General features: G+C 39.6%; 1 protein-coding gene across 1 annotated transcript in view; it reads left to right on the top strand.

Moving 5' to 3' along the window:
- Positions 1–15,216, top strand: part of EDIL3 (EGF like repeats and discoidin domains 3) — a 424,535-nt gene that overhangs the window by 114,251 nt on the left and 295,068 nt on the right. Inside the window, exon 2 of the mRNA XM_038403629.2 lies at positions 7,655–7,783. Within this exon, the coding sequence (XP_038259557.1) occupies positions 7,655–7,783 (129 nt within the window). The remainder of the gene's footprint in view (positions 1–7,654; positions 7,784–15,216) is intronic.

The raw sequence follows: 15,216 nt of genomic DNA, 5'->3' as shown, positions 1-15,216 counted from the left end.
GCCAATGGAGTGCCTTTGTTTTGAGAATACTGATTAAATTTGGTAATTTTGCTTTCTCGAATGTTTCAGTGTCAGGATCGTTGTGTTTCCACTTGATATTTAGAATATGGCAAAAACTGCACTTGTGGAAGGTGTCTAGATTTCTCCCATGCCTGTAGGTGGTCCAGGTCTTGTCACCAAAGAGTAGTATTTTCAAAAAGCCGATCTGGGAGAGCCGTATCTTGGTACTCAATGTTAGTTTCTTGTTATCCCACATGCTGTAGTAAGGTGGCCAACTCTTGTGACTAACTTTCCTATGAGAGAATTAGTTTAGTCATCCAGAGATAAGTTATCCAATATAGTTGATCCTAGATAGCAGAGCTTGTGCACAACTTCTAGCTATTAAAACATCTGGTGCTCTCAATTTAACTTTGCTACATTTTAAATTTCATTTGGTTTCCTCCTGTTCTCATGCCATAAAAGTGTATGTGTGTGGGTAAGAGTACCCAAAGGAAGTCTTTTATTCATCTCCTTTTATCACTTCTTTTCATCTATTTTTGGAGGCTTGAGAGTCTGGCTTTTTCTTGTCACTCTTTGTGGTCTATCACCACCTAGTTATCCCCAGGAAATGGTACTCCAAGTTGCACTTCTGCCAGTAGTACTGGCTATGTTGATTCTTGACATTATCACACAATCAGACAGAATATCTTATTTACAAAATTATCATTCTTAAATAAATAGTAAGAACACAATCTCTCCATTCCCTGATCCAGAATAGGAATGCCTGCTGACAGATCAGGTATTGCATCTGTGGGTCCTGCTGATGCAGGATAAACCATGTGGAACTCTTTCAGTAACATTAATAAGTTCAGTCAAGTACAACCCCAGATTCATAAGTTATGGCTGTAGCTTACTGATATTTTACAACGTAGTAATTATGGATTGTTTTACAAAATAATACAATACATAAGGAAAACTACTGGATGATTCTTTTTTGTTTGCACAGGGTATCCAGTATAGTTAGTGTCACAAGATTGTTTTCATAAAGTCATGGTGAGTTTGTATTCTTGACAGGAATTGATGAACTAACGGTTACCATCATGATGTGTTGCATTATTTATATACAGCAATTGAATTCTGTCTTTCAGGTTGTCCTTTGTTGTCAACCAAGGAACTGCACTATTCTGTAAAGAATGATTCTACAATGATCTGTGGGATTTTATAAAATTACAAAGGCATGTTGTATAAAATGTAAAGTTTTTCAAGGTCTTGCACTGTGATTTGTTCAGAATTGAATGTTTCCAGGGTGAAAAAAGAAGCAGGAGTGATGCTCTCAACTAGAAAACATTTCATCAAGTTAAATACAAGGTATCAGTTTATAGCTGGCTCTTTGCAGGTGTCCCAAGGAAAGAGAAGGTGCAAGCAGACCCTTTACTGTCCCAACGCAGCTATATAAGAAACTCATGTTATATAACTCGCTGTTTTCAGGTGCACAGGGTATAGAGGCTAACTAGCATAGCTGTCATGCCTCTCCCTTCCTCCTTGATGTTGGTAGAGAATCACTGGGATGGACCACAGGACACATCTCCTTAAAGGGGGCCCTTTCCTGAATGTGCTTTTCCCTGTGTTCCTGGAGGCCTTGTGTCTTATAAAGTTTTCATTATTTGAATGGTAGAGACAGTATCCCCAATTTTTTCCAATTTTATCATAAGTCTTGAGATATTTGGTGTTTTTATGAAAGTCCCAATTCCTTGAGTCATACGAAGTGAGAATTTCACTTTCATTTAAAAAAATGAAAAAAATAAGTTTCTAGCTTTAGTTGTTGCAGAGAAAAGAATGAAAAATGTTACCCAAGTATACCCTAAATGTTCAAAATCATAAAAGCAAATTAAAAAAAACCAAATATTTATTTTTAAAATAATGATATTTAAGCCAATCTCATGATTTTGGATGTATGACTGATTTTTGAACACTTAGGTTTGGTGTTATTGTAGAGTGCCCCCTTTTGCCCCATTGATTCGGAGACATGCAGGGCCATAATTTTCCCCCTAGTATCAAGGCAATAGTTCTCTGCAGTAGATTTCAATCTTCAGCCCTCCGCTTCATGTGTGCATAATGGACATGTAGAAGAGCATAACTTTTAAAACCAGAGGGGGAAGTCTGGAAGGCCAGGCTATGCCATTCCAGGAGTTCTGGAGCAGACAAGACCTTAAGGAATGACAGATGAAGATACTGAGAGAGAGAGGAAGTGGTCCTATCATAATAATTAGTATTTGGGGAAAACCTAGGCTATTGTTTCTCCTGGACCAGGAGACTTGTAGCATACAGTGGATAAGATTGAACCTCTCCTAGCCAACCAGGACAAGTTCTGGGAAAATAATCTGTCTCTTCTCTTGTAATGGGGGGTGGCACTAGCAGAAAAAGGACTGTTTGCCTGCTAACCTCTCCTAGAACTAGGGGGAATGGAATGAAATGGGTTGTCCTGGCTCTTGTGTTTTGAGGACTGTGCCGGAATTGTATTTTATCGCTTTAAGAGTTGGTGTGGGGTTTGTGGTTCTGCTTACAGGCAAAGAAGCTCTATAGTGAAGCATCTGGGAGCAGCAGTGAGCCTGGAAATAGCAAGGTGGGGTGAGTTATGCCTTGCTGCATTAAGGATCAAGCTGTTCTCTCTCTCTCTGGTTATCTCTAAGAAATAAAGTAGTGTTACCTGTGCTGGAAGATTTAAATGTATTTGTTTTTATTCAACTTCTCTGTGTATAAGCTGTGAACAGAACAACCTCCATTGGTGGAGGGATATTGGAAGACTACACCCCATCAGACATATCTATGAAAAAAGAAAATTTTGTTATAAAGGTGATGTTTTGAGTTCTGTTTGTTTGAAAACCTTTGCTGCCAATCTGGCTGGAGCCAGGTGAGGAAAATACAAAAGAGCTAGCCAAGTGAAGCTGGCTACAGGACAAATATATTTAGTATGATTACATCCCTTGCTCCACTTCTTGCTCTTGTAAAGAAATGATAGAAAATTTGCAAGCAGTACTTTGTCTTCTTCAAGAAAGCTCAGTATCAAAAAACAAGAAAAAACCAAGGTTGTTTAATGAACTCCGGCAACTTTGTACCTGTGTGTGTTTCTTCTTTCAAGCAAATGCTCTGCCATTAACTTTTTCTCAGATCTTTGCATGGAATCCTAAAATCTTGACATAGTGCGTTCCTAAAGTCTTTGTGATTATGTCTGAATTAGAACAGAGTAAAAACATCCAGAGTTGACTTCTTGTGATTATTATAATAGCACCGCTATAGCATGTACATTACCTCTATTGGGGCACTTCTGTATTTAACATACATTTCACTGAAAGATGATGATTGAATCAGAATACGTCAGAGGGCATGAAGGGGTTAAAAGGCACCTGAGATCATTTTTTTGGAAATGAGCATAGCACACTTTTATTTTTAATAGGCATTTCTGGTTGCAAGTTACAACAAGCATACAAGATTAAATGTCATTTGTATTTTGTAAACAGCAAACCAATTTTTTTATGCTGTGTTTATTAAAAAGGATGTATTGGAAGTCGTGGTTGTACAAAAAGAGAGGCAGTGGCACATCTTCAGCTAAATGCACACTACTAGGAGAATTTGCTTTATGATTATAGTTCTTTCTTTCTCCTCATCCTGACTGCAGAATTACATCCTAAAACTGTAGGGCTGTATTAAAGGGCTGTATATAATATGCAAACCAGACGGTACTTATATGGTAACAAATCCCATCATCAGTTATGTCAGAACAAACTGTAAACCCATGTAAACCTTTCTTATTGAGAACAGAGCCTTTTAAATCAAGGTCTATGTATAACAAATATATAACAAAGTAGATTTCAATATTTCAACATAAATGACCTCTGAAGTGGCACAAATGTAAATTGAGGCATATTGTTGATTCAAAAATGACATTTATTTTATTCTGCACAATTTTACAGGCAGTAAGTCATATGGGGGCTAACATTTTAAGTGAGATTCACTAATTTGAGTATGTAAATTTGCATGAACTTTATTTCTAGTTTTAACTAGAGTTATTGCTCACGTGTGTCTGAGTTTGCTCATTTCCCTGACTACATTGTGTAGAGTGTCATGCAAAATTCCAATTTTAATCATTGCAGTTCAAAGTTGCAATAATACATTTTCCCTCTTTTGTCCTCTGCTGTTTTGTATGAGTTAGTCAGTATAGGAAGACTTTTGATGGGATTATTTGCTTTGGTTTGTGTCATTAGTTTTTTTCATTGCTGCAGCCGCCCCACGATTCATACTAATAACTGAGACTGGGTTTATAGCCCACCACTTACAAATTTATAGCAACAATAAAACATGACAGATTTATCCAAATTAGCCTGGTAGAGCCTAAACAAAATGTCATTAAAACAATAATGAATAAACAGAACCAAAGGTACATGACTGTGTAATTTCACCAGGGAAAAAATAACTAAGAGCCAAGTTTTATCTATAAAGATGCATTAGAAGCAGATGTCTAGCAACCAGGGCCCAAAGGAGGAATGTTGGCTGATTCTCCAAAATTCTTTGCGAGCTCCCAGGCAGTGCTCATTGGCACTCCAGCTCCACAACTCTTGAAGAGTCATAGTCATGGAGTTTAAGGCCAGAAGGGACCACCAGATCTTCCGATCTGACCTCCTGCACATCATAGACCACTAAATCCCACCAGTTACCCAGCACTGAGTCAAATAACCTAGATTAAACTAAAAAAATCACAGCCCTCAGGAGAGCAAACTATTGTGCGCCACAGGCGGAAAACAGGAAGGACTTGGGTACCAATGCCCAAGTCAACTGCAATGGCAGAGAACTGATTTGTTGAGATGTACCCAGATGATCCTAGCAAGCAACCATTAAGAGTGTTCAGCACACTCCCCTGTGAATGTACTGCCCCTGTTCCACTGGACATTTGCAGTTCACAGATTCACTGCACCCAAAGGAACAGTCCACCCTAGCTTACCAGTTACTCTTTAGATCACCGCTCTGCTTAACCCACAGGATTTAGTTATATTTATAGTGAAAAGTAGCAAAAGTTTATCTGACAAAGCGTAGAGATTTTAATGAAAGCAAGTAGAAGGATTGGAAACAAAATGGTTATATATAAAATAAAAACACAACACATTCTAAAACCTAAACTTTCTTAACTAGTCACAATCATGTCTTGTAGAGCAGAAGCTCAACCAAAATCCTTCCTGTGAATTACAGCCAGGCTTGGCTGTGGTCTTCCATACATGAGACAAGTTATGCTGTCCTCTTGCCTCCTCAGTGGAAAGATGAAGGGAGGGATAGCTCTGTCCACCAAATATAGTCCAACAATCCGTATTCTTTACTCATAAAGAGAATCCCTTCCTTCTGTCTTATTTCTTCCTGTAAATTTCCTCTCTAAATTTTAACAATCTTCTGATTAGCATTTTGGCTCAGTATGCAAATAGATATATATTGTGATGCAGACAATACACAACACCCATCTAAAGAGATAAATGTCTATTACTCCCTTCCTGGAAGGAACTAGTCTGAAACAGGTCAGTGGTTTACCTAGTTTAACTCCCAGGCTTTGAGAACATAATTTCATGTATAGCTACATAACTCTTTAAATATTATTTGTACATACATTTTGAAATGATTATGATAACCAGACAGTAGAGACATCACATGCCATCCTTTGGATAATTATTCACAGTCTGTTCATAGTGTAAGATATCAAGTAATGGCTAAAAATGGAAAATCTAGGCATGCGTCCTGCTCCCATTGAAGTCAATGTTAAAGTTCCCTTTGACTTAATGGGAACAGAATTTGGCCCTAAGTGCCTGTTCCTTTTAATCCCATGAAGACTTTTTGGTTCATTGGCTTGTGTTGTTAAAGATCAGAACACCACAAAAATCAGGAAATATATTACCTAAAACCAAAGATCCCTTTTAATGTTTCTGAGAACTTCCATGCTGTTTGTTCAATCAGTGTTTCTCCTCCAAATTAATCAACAGCATTGTAGGGAATTCCTTTGTTCCACTACATGGAACTAACTCCCTCAGATGCTACGAACAAAGCAGTCTGATGCAAAGTGTGGTCAGAAGAGAAAGGCAGTGACTCTTCAGCCAGGAGACCCAGTTGAGGGTATGTCTTCACTGCAAAGTTAACTCAAGTGATCAGTATCTGGGTTAGCCTAGCCTGGACATAAATCCATACCCAAGTTACTATATCCTCACCAGTGCTGGGCCCATCCATGTGTATCTGCCATAGGTTGTATCCATAGGATGCCTTCTTGGGATGATGGGGGGCACCTCTCTCATTTCAGACATCTCTCCCTGTATGTAGATGTCACTGGAGCACCAGTGTGGGGTGTGGCCTTCCATCTGTAAGTCTTAGGGCAGTGGATCACATAACAGCAGTCCAAAACAAAAAAGGCAACAAAATAATCCTGCAGCTCACAAAACAATCCAGGTTCACCCCACAATTCCCTGGAAGGCAAAAACTAAATAGTCTCTGTGACGGGGAGCTAGGTTCCTAATCCTCCATGTGTCCAAGGGGACCAGGTTGAGCACGCTGGGCACTAGAAAAAGACAAAATAAAGAGTCCTTTTACCTCTTCAAAGAGTCCAAGCAGTATAGGCCCTTCCTCAGCTTTCCTGGTGAGCATGCTCTGGCTCTGTGGGGCTAAGGAGCTCTAGCTCTGCTTCCGTGCTGAGTGCCACTCTGCACTGGGTTTAGATCCTTCCTCTTAAGGATTCGCCCCTCTCAAGGTTTGAGAGGCCTCACAGGTGCACCAGATTGGGGCTCATTGTGCCCAGATGAGATTTTAACCCTTCCTTGACCAGAGTGGAAAGCCATCCCACCACAGTGTCACTATGCATATCCCATGGCTCTTTGTAATGTGATCAAATGAACCACATTACAACTGTTTCCCAGTGAATTTTGGGACAACTTGTTTGCCCTTTGGGGAATAAAGGGGGAATTGTGGGAAGGCACTGGAGGACTATCAGAACTTGTGTAGTTTACATTCTCACTGAAAAGTGGGCAGGTTGCCAGCTCGTGAGAAAGCCTTGACCTGCTTTTAGCCTATATACCCAGATAAGCCAGCTAGCCAGGATTGAAAGCACCACTAAACTTCATGGGAGAGTTGTGTATGTGGAGTGAAGCCAGTAAATGCAACACCCAAGGAAGAGCTTGAGTTAATTTTGCAGTGATGATGTACACTCAGTGGCTTCAAAGAGAAAGTCGGAAGGGGCAGGGTCTTTTCAACCACACAATTAACTTTCACTTCTGTTGATTATTATCAGATTTTTGTTTTCAGTGATTCAAGGTTTGTGTTGCAACTGCAAGGTAATGTCTGACAGAATCAAGACAGTTTCCTATGATGTGTTTTTTTTTTTTTTTTTAAATGGAAACCTATTTGTCTTTATTGTTTGTAAAAGCTTCTATGTACAAAATCAAAATCTTGGGACAAATGTGAATCTCTTTAAATAAATGTAAAATTGAGCCTATGGTAGATTTGTAGGTCTGAAGGTGTTTGGTTTTCAAGGGAATCTGGAGCCATTATGCTGGTCTATTCTTGATTGTCAGTAATCTAACTGTACTAAAGTTATCACATAAGGAGTTTTGGGGGCCTGTATGAAAGACTGAGAATCTTTTTCTTTAATTCACAGGAGACGTGTGTGATTCCAACCCCTGTGAAAATGGTGGCATCTGTTTATCTGGATTGGCTGATGACTTCTTTTCATGTGAATGTCCCAGTGGCTTCACAGACCGCAACTGTTCTAGTGTTGTGGAGGTTGGTAAGTGCAAACATAAAAGATGGCAATAACTGTCTAAGTATTCCATTAGTATATGATTATCCAAATAGTGGTGTGTCCGTTGCATTTTGTGTCATTGCCTTGTTCGTTATTGGTTCCTTATCCTTGTGTCTAATTTTTGTGGTATCTGAATTCATATTTTCTTTGCTTGTTTCTTTGTTCCCTAATTATCTCTAAATTATATCTGAAAAGAAAAACTATGCAGCAAAGTTCAGTGTTTTATTTTATTTATTTTGTCAGTTTGCCAGAAATGTTACCTATCTTGTAAAGGTCACAGCAATCCAATTCGTTCAAATACACTGCTGCTAATTTCAGTGATTTTATTTATTTTAATGAGGGCTGCAAAGCTCAATTGCTTGATAAGCTTGATAAGCCAATGTGGCCTGATTCTGAACTCACGCTTTGGAAATCGAGAGTGACTACAACTGAGTAACATGGATATAAAATCAACATCTGAAAAATCAGAATAAGGCCTATTTTGCATTTGTTTGCATTTCACAGTAACAGACCAATTGGTTTGGATATAATAATTAACCATTATACAAGAACAAATTAGAAGTGTGTAGTGGTGTGACGATTTACAATGAATGGATGCATCTGAGTGACTGAAAATACAGCTGGTGGGTCTAATGAACCAGCCTTCAGTGTCTCATCAGAAGATTGTTTCGGGTGAAGGGGGACACAGGAAGATGGTAGAGTTGAGTAGAGACACATAGCTACAAATTCCATTATCTCATACTGAATTGGAAAAGTTTTGAACTTGGGCTGGTGGAGGTTGAGTTTATAACTTACTCTGAAACACAAATAGAAAAGAACTGACGATCCTATATAATCGTCAGATGCAATCAGTTAGTTAGGGTACCTTTCTTCTGCCTTTAACAGTGATACATGACATACAAATAGATGAATGAAAGAGAATTAAAGAACAGAAAAGAAGGAATGGGACAGATATCTATGAAATAGAGAGCTCAGTACACAAATGTATGTATAAGTGCAATCAGTGTTAGATTAGAGAGGTAGGAGATTCCAGGGAAGGATAGAAGAGGTGATTATCAGCAGCATTGATTTATAGTGGAGATGAGGATGCTCTTTTCTCCCCTCATATTAGAGGACCAGAAGTCTTGCTGCTGTTTTTTTAAGCTGTGACTCTATGGTGGTCCCAGTTCTCTTGATATTTTGTCTTTCACATGATTTGCTTTCCTACTGATGACTGATTTGTGTTTGATTATAGTGTAGCATTATGAGCGTGTTATACATCACACCTGTATCACATAACACTGTAACATGCTACATTCAAACATAGCGGCTGGGCCCGCATCTCACTGCCACCCAAATGCCAGCATCCTATTTCTCTTGGACCCACTCTTCATTAGTAGGAGGACCTGCACCTGGTTCTGTGGCATTACATGGTGGCCCTGGGCCCCTTGGCAGACAGCTTGGGCTGCAGATCACTGGATCTGGTGTTTAGATTCCACTTGTTGGTGGAACTTCCCAGGAAATTTCCTGCTGCCTGGTTGATCCTGAATGTCTTATGTATATAGATATATTAGGTAACTGTTGAAGTCAGTTAATATTATTTAGTTTTCTAGTTATTCTCCAGAAGTAATGTTCTTGATCTCTTATACTCCTTTACGATATTTCCGTAAACAAGCTTAGAGGCAATATTCTACAGCTGGATATTTGCTTAATATCTCCAATTTAGGGTGTTTCATCAACCTATGAAATTGCAGATTTGGCACTAAAGAAACCTGTAACCGATTTTGTTCCATTTGCTTATTGATGCAGTCCATACTATTGCCTTGAAAAGATATAGAAGTCCTCTCTTCACACAGCATCTCCTGCCAGACACTAATACTGCTGTACCCAGAGTGGGCCCCTGGCCATGCTTTCCATGTTATGTGCTTTCCTGTGGCTACGAAATGTCATCAGATATGATAGTTGGCTGTCCCCTAGCACTTGAGGAGTACAAGTAACAGCCTTTTTCTGGCTCGGTGCACAGGTGAACAAGTGGTAGAAAGAGGCTTCCTAAATACTTACCTTCCCCTTTCCTCACTAGTAAATCTGTGCTGGCCCGGGCAGAATTTAGCTCATTAAGCAATAGCTTATGCAACCCTAGAATAGCTTTGGCATAGGTTTTTTGCAGTAAGTTTATGGACTTATTATGTAGGAAATTGTGTTGTACAGAACTGGGAAGAAGTCAATTGTGAGTGAATCTGAGATGAAAGCATATTGTAGTAATGTGCAGTATAACTTACAATTATTTTTTTTTTACTGAGAACTTTAAACAATTCTATAAGGTCCACATTAGTAGGTAAAATAAAGCACAAACAAGTAAAGCATTTGGAAAGATGGAATAATCATGTTGCATATGCAGAAATAATGCAAAGTTTCTAATTTGAAATCCAGAGATAGTGATTGGTAGAAAACCCTTTTTTAATTCAAGTAGTTATTAACATTTACACACTAGCTAGACTTCAATACATTAGTGCAGCTGACATTTAATACTTTTTTTGTCCTGTACAATTACACTGCGTGCATGAAGGCAGTAAGGCAAATTGTTATTTTGTTGTTCATATGTTATAGTGATGTTGGCTGAGTTGTGTTGGGATTCCCCGCTTTTCCACTCTGCTTATCCAGAACACCTTGTCCAGTTCTGGGAGAACACTTCATCCAGAACACTTCTCTGAGATCTGAAAAAACCCTCAGACTCCAACGCGTCACTTCGGTTATTTTATTAGGCATGTAACAGCTATTTGTTCTCTCTAGCCAGGCCCAGATGCAGGGAGTTTAGGTACAGGGTGATACCACAAGTCTAATTCATGTTACACACTACACAGTTTATATACATCTTTCCTGGCTACTAACATCTATACTTCTTGTATGTAAAGACCAATTGCTTTGCAGATTGCATATGGTAAGCTTATCAGTTCAGGTTGTTTCCGCCGACTTTGTGTATTATAAACATACTCACTACAGTTAGATTCTTTGACAACATGTGATGTTTATCTCTACACCATCCCTTGTTGCCAACTTGACACTTTGAGAGTGTTGTATATGTGTTCCATTCTTAATAGTACCCGTACCATTAACATACACTAATTCTCTAGGACTCCCTGTCCATTTTGGAATAACAGTCATGATTGGAACAGTCCTATTATTAATTTCATGTGGTGCCCAGGACCTTCTAGTCTTGCAAATTGAAATTTTTCTTCCCCAATACTATAAATTCCCTTTTCCAAATCAGTGTTCTATTTAAAAATCTAAACCCTTTCCTCTGCCTTATCTCTTCTATCTCCTAAATTAAATGCTTTACAAATGTAGTACCAAATATGCTGCAAGTAACCATTTCTTGCTTCTTTCTTTACCTACTTTAGTAGGCTGTAAACTGACTCTCATTGACCCAACTCTGTCCTCTATTTCCCAACTCCAATAAGCACATCAAGGGGCCAAGTTGATCCAGCAGAAAGTATGGGCAGTGCTACTTTGCCTTCAGGAATAGGTGGTATGTGGCCTGATCCTGTATGATGACTTTGGAGCCTACGTGATGTTTGGTCTGGTCCCCTTTGGCATCAAACCACACCTAGGTCTTCTGCACACTTTTTTGCAATGGCAAAATCTGCTTCTGCAAGTCCTATATTCAGGACTCTGACAAAACTACTGTAGCCATATGGCCTGGTACAGGGTTAATCATATTCTCCCACAGTATCATTGGTCTTCCCATTAAGCCTCATAAGGGGAAAACCCCATAGATCTTCATTCTCCAGCTCTGATGAATACTTAGCCCAATTACTACCTGTGATATTTACTCCTTTCATGCGTTCAGTTTTAATGGTTAAATTCATTCCTTCCACTTGTCCCACTGCTTTGGAATGATAAGCAATGTGGAATTTCTGATCAATGCCTATCAGTGTGCTGGTGTCCATAGCCTCTGTTTGCCAGAAGCTGGGAATGAGTGACAGGGGATGGATCACTTGATGATTACCTGTTCTATTCATTCACTCTGGGGCACCTGGCATTGGCCACTGTTGGAAGATAGGATACTGGGCTAAGTGGACCTTTGGCCTGACCCAGTATGGCCATTCTTACGTCCATACTTTAACCACTGATCCAACAAATCCTCTACCATTATCTGAATCAATTGCCTTAGGAACCCTTCACCAACTGAACAAATTATACACCAGGTGTTTAGCTGTTGTCAGTTGAGTCATATTTTTTAGTTGGAAATGCCTCCACCCAATGTGAGAATGAGTCACTACAACTAGTACATATTTGTCCCCTTGGTGGGTTAGGGGTAGTTCCCCAATGTAATCTGTTTGGATCCTTTAATTTCTAGGGTTCCCTGGGAGCCTGTTCCATGAGTGCCCTCTGCATTTTCTATTTGCTGGATCATATCTAGAACAAAGGAGACAGGAATTAAGAGGCCCATTCAAACCCTATCCCTGGGCCACCATCCTGTTTTTGCCAGTCTTTCCTGGGTAGCTTCATATTTAGGGTGACCACCCGTAGTTGATCCATGTACTCATACTAAGAGATCCTTCCTCAAATCCCCTTGTACTACCCATACTAAACCATCTTCTGACTTTACACACAAGAGTCCCTTCTTTATTACTAACTCCTGGCCATCTACGTTTATTCCCAGGCTTTGAACTTGCTTTCATAGTGGACCTAACTCTAAGGATGCTCTGCAGTTGCTCTGGCTTAGCTTGTAATGGTTGCTGCTGGCTCCAGGTGACAGCTGCCAGAGGAATGGCTTCTAACCCAGTTTCCAACAGACAGGGCGATCTGGTTACCACTGTGTCTTTGGCTGCTAAATCTGCTGCCTGATTTCCTTTTATGAATAGCCCTTTCTTTCTGTGTGCTCAGATTTTTACCATATTTGCTCTTTTTCAAAATGTTTAGTCATATTATCCAGCATTTGCAATGTAGCAGTGAACTTGATTTCTCCTTCATCCATAGCACAATACTTCTTCGGAGTTCACCAGGCCAGCATCAACACAGCTCCCCTGAACTCCCAATCCAACTTCAAGACTATGGTAAGCTTAGAGCAGGACCCTTTTTCTTCCATCAGTACTCTAACAACAGTTCTGCATACTGAACTGGCTTATTCCCACGATTATACAGCAAAGTATTTACAATTACTTCATCTCTCAGCTTTGCTACTATCCAGCCTCCTTTCCTTTGTCCCTTTACATAATCGCTACTGCCATCAGTATACCAAATCTCCTTCTCTCTAACCTTGTTAACATTTAGTTCTTTAAAGATTAGTTGCCAAGTGCTAGCTGAGCTAACTTCACATTCATGGGGCATTCCTTCTATGCGGATCCCTGCCACCCATTCCTTTAGTTCTTTTAGCTGTATTGCCTCCACATTTTCTCCCTACAACGCTAACTTTATCCGGCTGATATTTTCCCCTCCAGCAGTATCTTGAGGTAGGTGTGGTAACTAGCAATGAACAGCTTCTGTCCTCCAACTGATATTTGTTTTTAATGAGTGCCCAGCACACAGTCAACACAATTTTCTCCCATCCATTTTCTTTGAGGTTCCACACTTTGCAATAGTCCAGAAGCAAATGCTACTGGTTGATCCTGATTTCCATATTTCTGTGTGAACCACCACCCCTGTGCCAACTGGCGTTACTGAGGATACATAAAGAATGGTTTACTTTCATTTGGACTTTCCAACACTGGAGCACTCCTCAAAAGCTATTTTACCACTACTTCAATATGCTCTTCCTGCCGATCCCAATGGGGGGACCTCACGAACTAACACAAAGGACTAGCAGCTTCCAAATGATGTGGAGAAAATCCCCTACCAAATCTGATGATTCCCAAAAATAGCTGTAATGCTCATTTTACAAAAGGGATTAGTAATTTAGAAATTAATTCCTCTCTATGATGATCAATACTACATCCTTTGTTGCCCTCAAGAATGTAACCTTTCTGTGAACCAAATGTGCTTTTCCACTATTAATCTTTAACCTTGCCTGCTGCAAGCCCTAGAATGGCTCAGACAGATCCTAACTGTGTTCCTTCTCAGTGGGGGACTGCACCAATACATCATTCCGAATGAGCCTTGCAGGCTCAGAAAGGTCCTTAGGTCTCCGTTTCAACTGTCCATGAAAAATACTGGAGAGTCTTTGTACCCCTGGGGTAACATGGTCCACGCATACTGCACTCCTCCTCACATGAACGCTATTCTATACTGACACTCTGGAACCAGGGGCCACATCCAGAAGCCATTACTAATCGCTGGCATTGAAAACCACTCCATTTTAGGAGAGATTTTGCAATCATTTCAGGATAATCTGGTACTATAGGAGCCATAGATTTACGCTTTACGCTTCTATAGTTTACACTTCTATAATTAATTTTGACCCACCTGATGGCTTTTTCACTGGCCATGCTGGAAAATTACACACCAAGGATATTAGCTTTGTCACTCCTCATTCTATCAACACATCTACTGCCTTATGTACTGGCCCTATAGATTCCTATAGATTCATTGAATTGCTCAGCATGTACCTTATATATATAATTCTTTTTTTCTCTTTCTGTTCACACCTTCTCCACCTTACTTACTTAAAGTGTCAATCTCTAGTTTTCTTACACAGGGTGCCTAGTCCCAAAATTAATCCCTGTAACAACATAGTTTTCTTTCTCTTTTTCTTTCTTTTCTTCGCTTTTTATCCAAACCTATTTGTTGGAGTTTCTTTTCTACTTGGACCAGTTTTCCCCTAAGACCTCCCTGGGGAATTCAAAGGGCCTTCCCTTCGACTTAACCCATTGATCTAATGCAGTAGAAATCTCCTCAATTTAAACCCAGCTAATAATGCCACTGCTTAAATGTTACGTTGTGAGTATCACCAGTAAAGCTATGTATAACAAAACCTATGTTACCTGTTCCAGACAAGTGGATCTGGGTCACCTAATCCAGACACAGATTCAAATCACAGCACCAGTGATGCTGAGATTTCCTCCAAGACCTTTTCTGCTTATTCAGAACACCGTATCCAATTTTGGGAGAACACTTCGTCCAGTTCTCTGGGATCAAAAAAAATTCAGTTTAACTCCAGCTTGTCACTTAGGTTACTTTATTAGTCAAGTAACAGCTCTTTGCCCATGCTGGGCAGGCCAAGACACAAGGAGGTTAGGTACAGAGTGATACCACAATTCCAATTCATGTCACACATCACACAGTTTATATACATCTTTCTTAGCTACTAATATCTATACTTCTTGCATTAAAGACCAATTGCTTTGAAGATTGCATAAGGCAAACTTATCAATTCAGTTGTTTCTGCCTACCTTGTTTGTTATAAACATACTGACAATTGTTAGTTTATTTAGTTTCTGCCTTCCTTATTTTCTATAAACATATTCACAGAAGTTAGTTGTTTCAGCAATTATTTGTTCAGG

This window comes from Dermochelys coriacea, chromosome 5 (genome assembly GCF_009764565.3).
Source record: "Dermochelys coriacea isolate rDerCor1 chromosome 5, rDerCor1.pri.v4, whole genome shotgun sequence".
NCBI lineage: Eukaryota > Metazoa > Chordata > Testudines > Dermochelyidae > Dermochelys > Dermochelys coriacea.
The sequence above is the reverse complement of the archived record's forward strand: the minus strand, read 5'-3'. Positions and strand labels throughout refer to the sequence as shown.